Source organism: Cystoisospora suis (assembly GCF_002600585.1).
Source record: "Cystoisospora suis strain Wien I chromosome Unknown contig_8271, whole genome shotgun sequence".
Classification (NCBI taxonomy): Eukaryota; Apicomplexa; class Conoidasida; order Eucoccidiorida; family Sarcocystidae; genus Cystoisospora; species Cystoisospora suis.
Genome location: NW_027161052.1, coordinates 1 through 2,879, shown reverse-complemented (window position 1 = coordinate 2,879; position 2,879 = coordinate 1). Strand labels below are relative to the sequence as shown.

At 41.7% G+C, this 2,879-nt stretch overlaps 1 protein-coding gene across 1 annotated transcript; it reads left to right on the top strand.

Annotated features, from left to right (window-relative positions):
* Nucleotides 1-392: 392 nt before the first annotated feature.
* Nucleotides 393-2,783, top strand: CSUI_010776 (uncharacterized protein; the record flags this gene model as incomplete). The annotated part of the gene is made up of 3 exons (XM_068070877.1): nucleotides 393-554; nucleotides 1,356-1,496; nucleotides 2,727-2,783. Coding segments are annotated over exons 2-3 (174 nt in total), but the record flags the coding sequence as incomplete, so codon positions are not given.
* Between the last annotated feature and the right edge of the window lie 96 nt (nucleotides 2,784-2,879).

Below are 2,879 nucleotides of genomic sequence, written 5' to 3'. Positions count from 1 at the left end.
ATCTCTCCCTATATATATATATAGACGTATAGAGAGAAAGAAAGGGAAAGAGAAGGCCATATATAGACGTATAGAGAGTAAGAGAGGGAAAGAGAAGGCCGTCGTGAAGCTTCCCGTGGGGTACTCTACAGTCAGCAGGAGCACTTCGATGGGATAGAGAGGATTTCCATACATTCTCTATCTCTCAAGATGTGTAGACAAGACCTCTATCACTAGATCTCTACATAGGACAAAGAAGAGAGCGACGGAGAAACCTAGGGATTTAGGTCCTCTTCTTCTTCTTTTCGTCCTTCCCTCCTTCTTCTCTTTCTCTCTCTGTCGTTTTGTGTATCTGGCGGTGTCTATTCTTCTTCTTCCTTTTTCTTCTTCCACTTGTGTGGGTGTGTTTCAGAAAGACGCAGAAGATCTTGGAGTCGAAGGATGCTGAGGCGAAGAGTCTGATTGAAGCTCTCTCGAATATAAGACTGGAGTGTGAATTTCTTAAGAAAGAAGTCCAAACCACACAGAAAGATAAAGAAAATATTCTTGTCGAGCATGATACTCTCAAGCTTGACGTAAGATTATCCTTGTTCTTTTTCTTCTTCTCTCTCAATCTCTGTAAATATATCCCTCTACATCTGCTCTTCATTCAATTCTCTCGTGCCATGATCTCTCTGTCTTGTCATTTGTTCGTGGAGTTGTCTATTTGCATCGATATCTCTCTGTCGATCTCTTTGCGTGTATCTATAGCTTCATACATAAATTATACCTACACATACGCCACATGCCTCCGCAGGTTTGTCTCTGTACCTTGAAGGCTTGTCTTCTCCCTTAGCGATATAGAGAGATAGATGACTACGTAAATGCCTAGGTGTATGTATGTGTGTAACGAAATAGATGGTCTATATACATCCGCACACTCTACTTGATTTGAGTGTAGGCCATGTCTATCCCATGTTCTTTTCAGGTGTATGTACACCAGAGATTCTGCACTATAGGCATGCATATGTGTCTTCAGGGGGGAGAAGCCTTCTGATCGTGTGTGTGATTTTCCTTATGAAACCTCTCGATTCAGTGCATCTGTCATAAGACGGCAAGCGATACAAGTATAGAAGAGAGAGCTTCCATAACGAATCTTCTCTCGTGCAATGCAGACAGGAGCAAATGGATGAAGACGCTGATAGATAGGCAGGGCTACTTAAAGTGAGAGAGAGAAGGGACAGGCAGCAGCAGGAGCAGCAGTGGCTGTTCTCGTCCTCTTCACTGTATGTACACCTCACTGTCTGTCTCTCTCCAGGTGTCTTGATGTCTCCGGTTCTTCTTCTGTAGATCTTTCTTTTCTTCTTTCTATCTTGTTCTTTTCCTGGACAAAACAGGTGAAGAAATTGAGAGATCAGCTTATGGAGGAATCTCAATCTCTTTGTACAGCTGAGGATGCAAAGCTGCGAGCGCAAGAAAATATCACAGACGAAATTCTTAAGGCCGAGAATCGACTTGAGCTAGCTAAGGCCAAAGCTGTGAGACCTCCAAACAAGCCCATAAATGCATTTCTTTCTTTCTTGCTATTCAACTCTCTATCTACCTATCTTCTCTCTTGAAATAGCCCTTCTCCTTCTCTTCTTCTTCTTCTCCTTTGCTGTTCTTCTTTTCTTTCTTTTCCCTGTATTCTCCTTCAATAGACAGAAGTAGCAGAGGAGAGGAGGAGGAGTACAGCCACGAGTATCTCTTTCTAGCAAGCTTGAAGAGACTGCATATTGGTTTGAATACAGGCAGAAAGAAAGATTTCTCGTGTAGACGTTACTACTTCTTGACAGGAAGCGACTGCCCGAGAGAATCTTCATAGGGACAGAGGAGACTTATATTTAGAATGCTTTCCCGGTTAGCCCCAGTGTATGTACACCAGGAAGTCGACTACTACTACTACTATTACTATTACCACGACCCCTCTCACAGTGCCAGTCAATTCTCTTTATGTCTTTCTATTGCAGTGGTATTCTCTCTCTTAAGCTTTCTTTCTCTTCTGAAACTTCTCTCTCCTCATCTTCCTCTCTTACCTCTTATTAATACTTACCTTCTCTACATGAACTTACACATAGACATATATACATATGTGTGTATGTTTGTATATATGTGCCTACAGGTTAGGTATGTATGTATGTATATATGTGTATGGCGGTGCTATAAGATCCAATCGCGTGTGTCTGTAAGGATTTCTTTGTCTCTAATCTATTCCATCCATACATCGACATTTCGATTACAGATCGATTGGTCTGTATCTCTCTACGCATGTGTGGATAGATCCCTACATGTAGGTTGGTGCGCAGACACATCTACACATGCATATACACAAATACATATACCACCTACACATCTATACATGTACATACATATATACATATATTACCTACACAACTCTACATGTATGTACAGATCTATGTAGATCTAGATGTATATGTGAGATCTCCTTGTCTTTTCTTTCTTTTCTCTACTTTGGTCCCTGTCTGTGAGAAGCTCTTTCCAAGAAGGTGCTTAACATAGATCTTCCTAGATAGTCGCGCGTACCTCGAAAGCTATGGGAGTTTCTGTCTGCGAGCATGCCCGAGAGAAAGATTCTAAGAGAGAGAGAATCTTCCTCTTTTCTTCTTGTCTCTTGTCTGATGTGAATTCGTTTCTCTCCCTCTTCTTTCTTTCTTTCTCTTCATTCTTTGCGATTCTTGCTGATAACGCATTCCTCTCCAAACAAGTAGAGAGTTGCAGATGAAGAGAGGCATCGGCTAGCTTTGGAGCTCTCGAATAGAACGTCCAAAATCTCTGCTCTTGAAAGTAAATATGCTGTGGTCGTGCAGGTAAGAAAAACCATTTGCTCTCCATTCTCATCTTTCTCTTCTTTTCACCTTCTC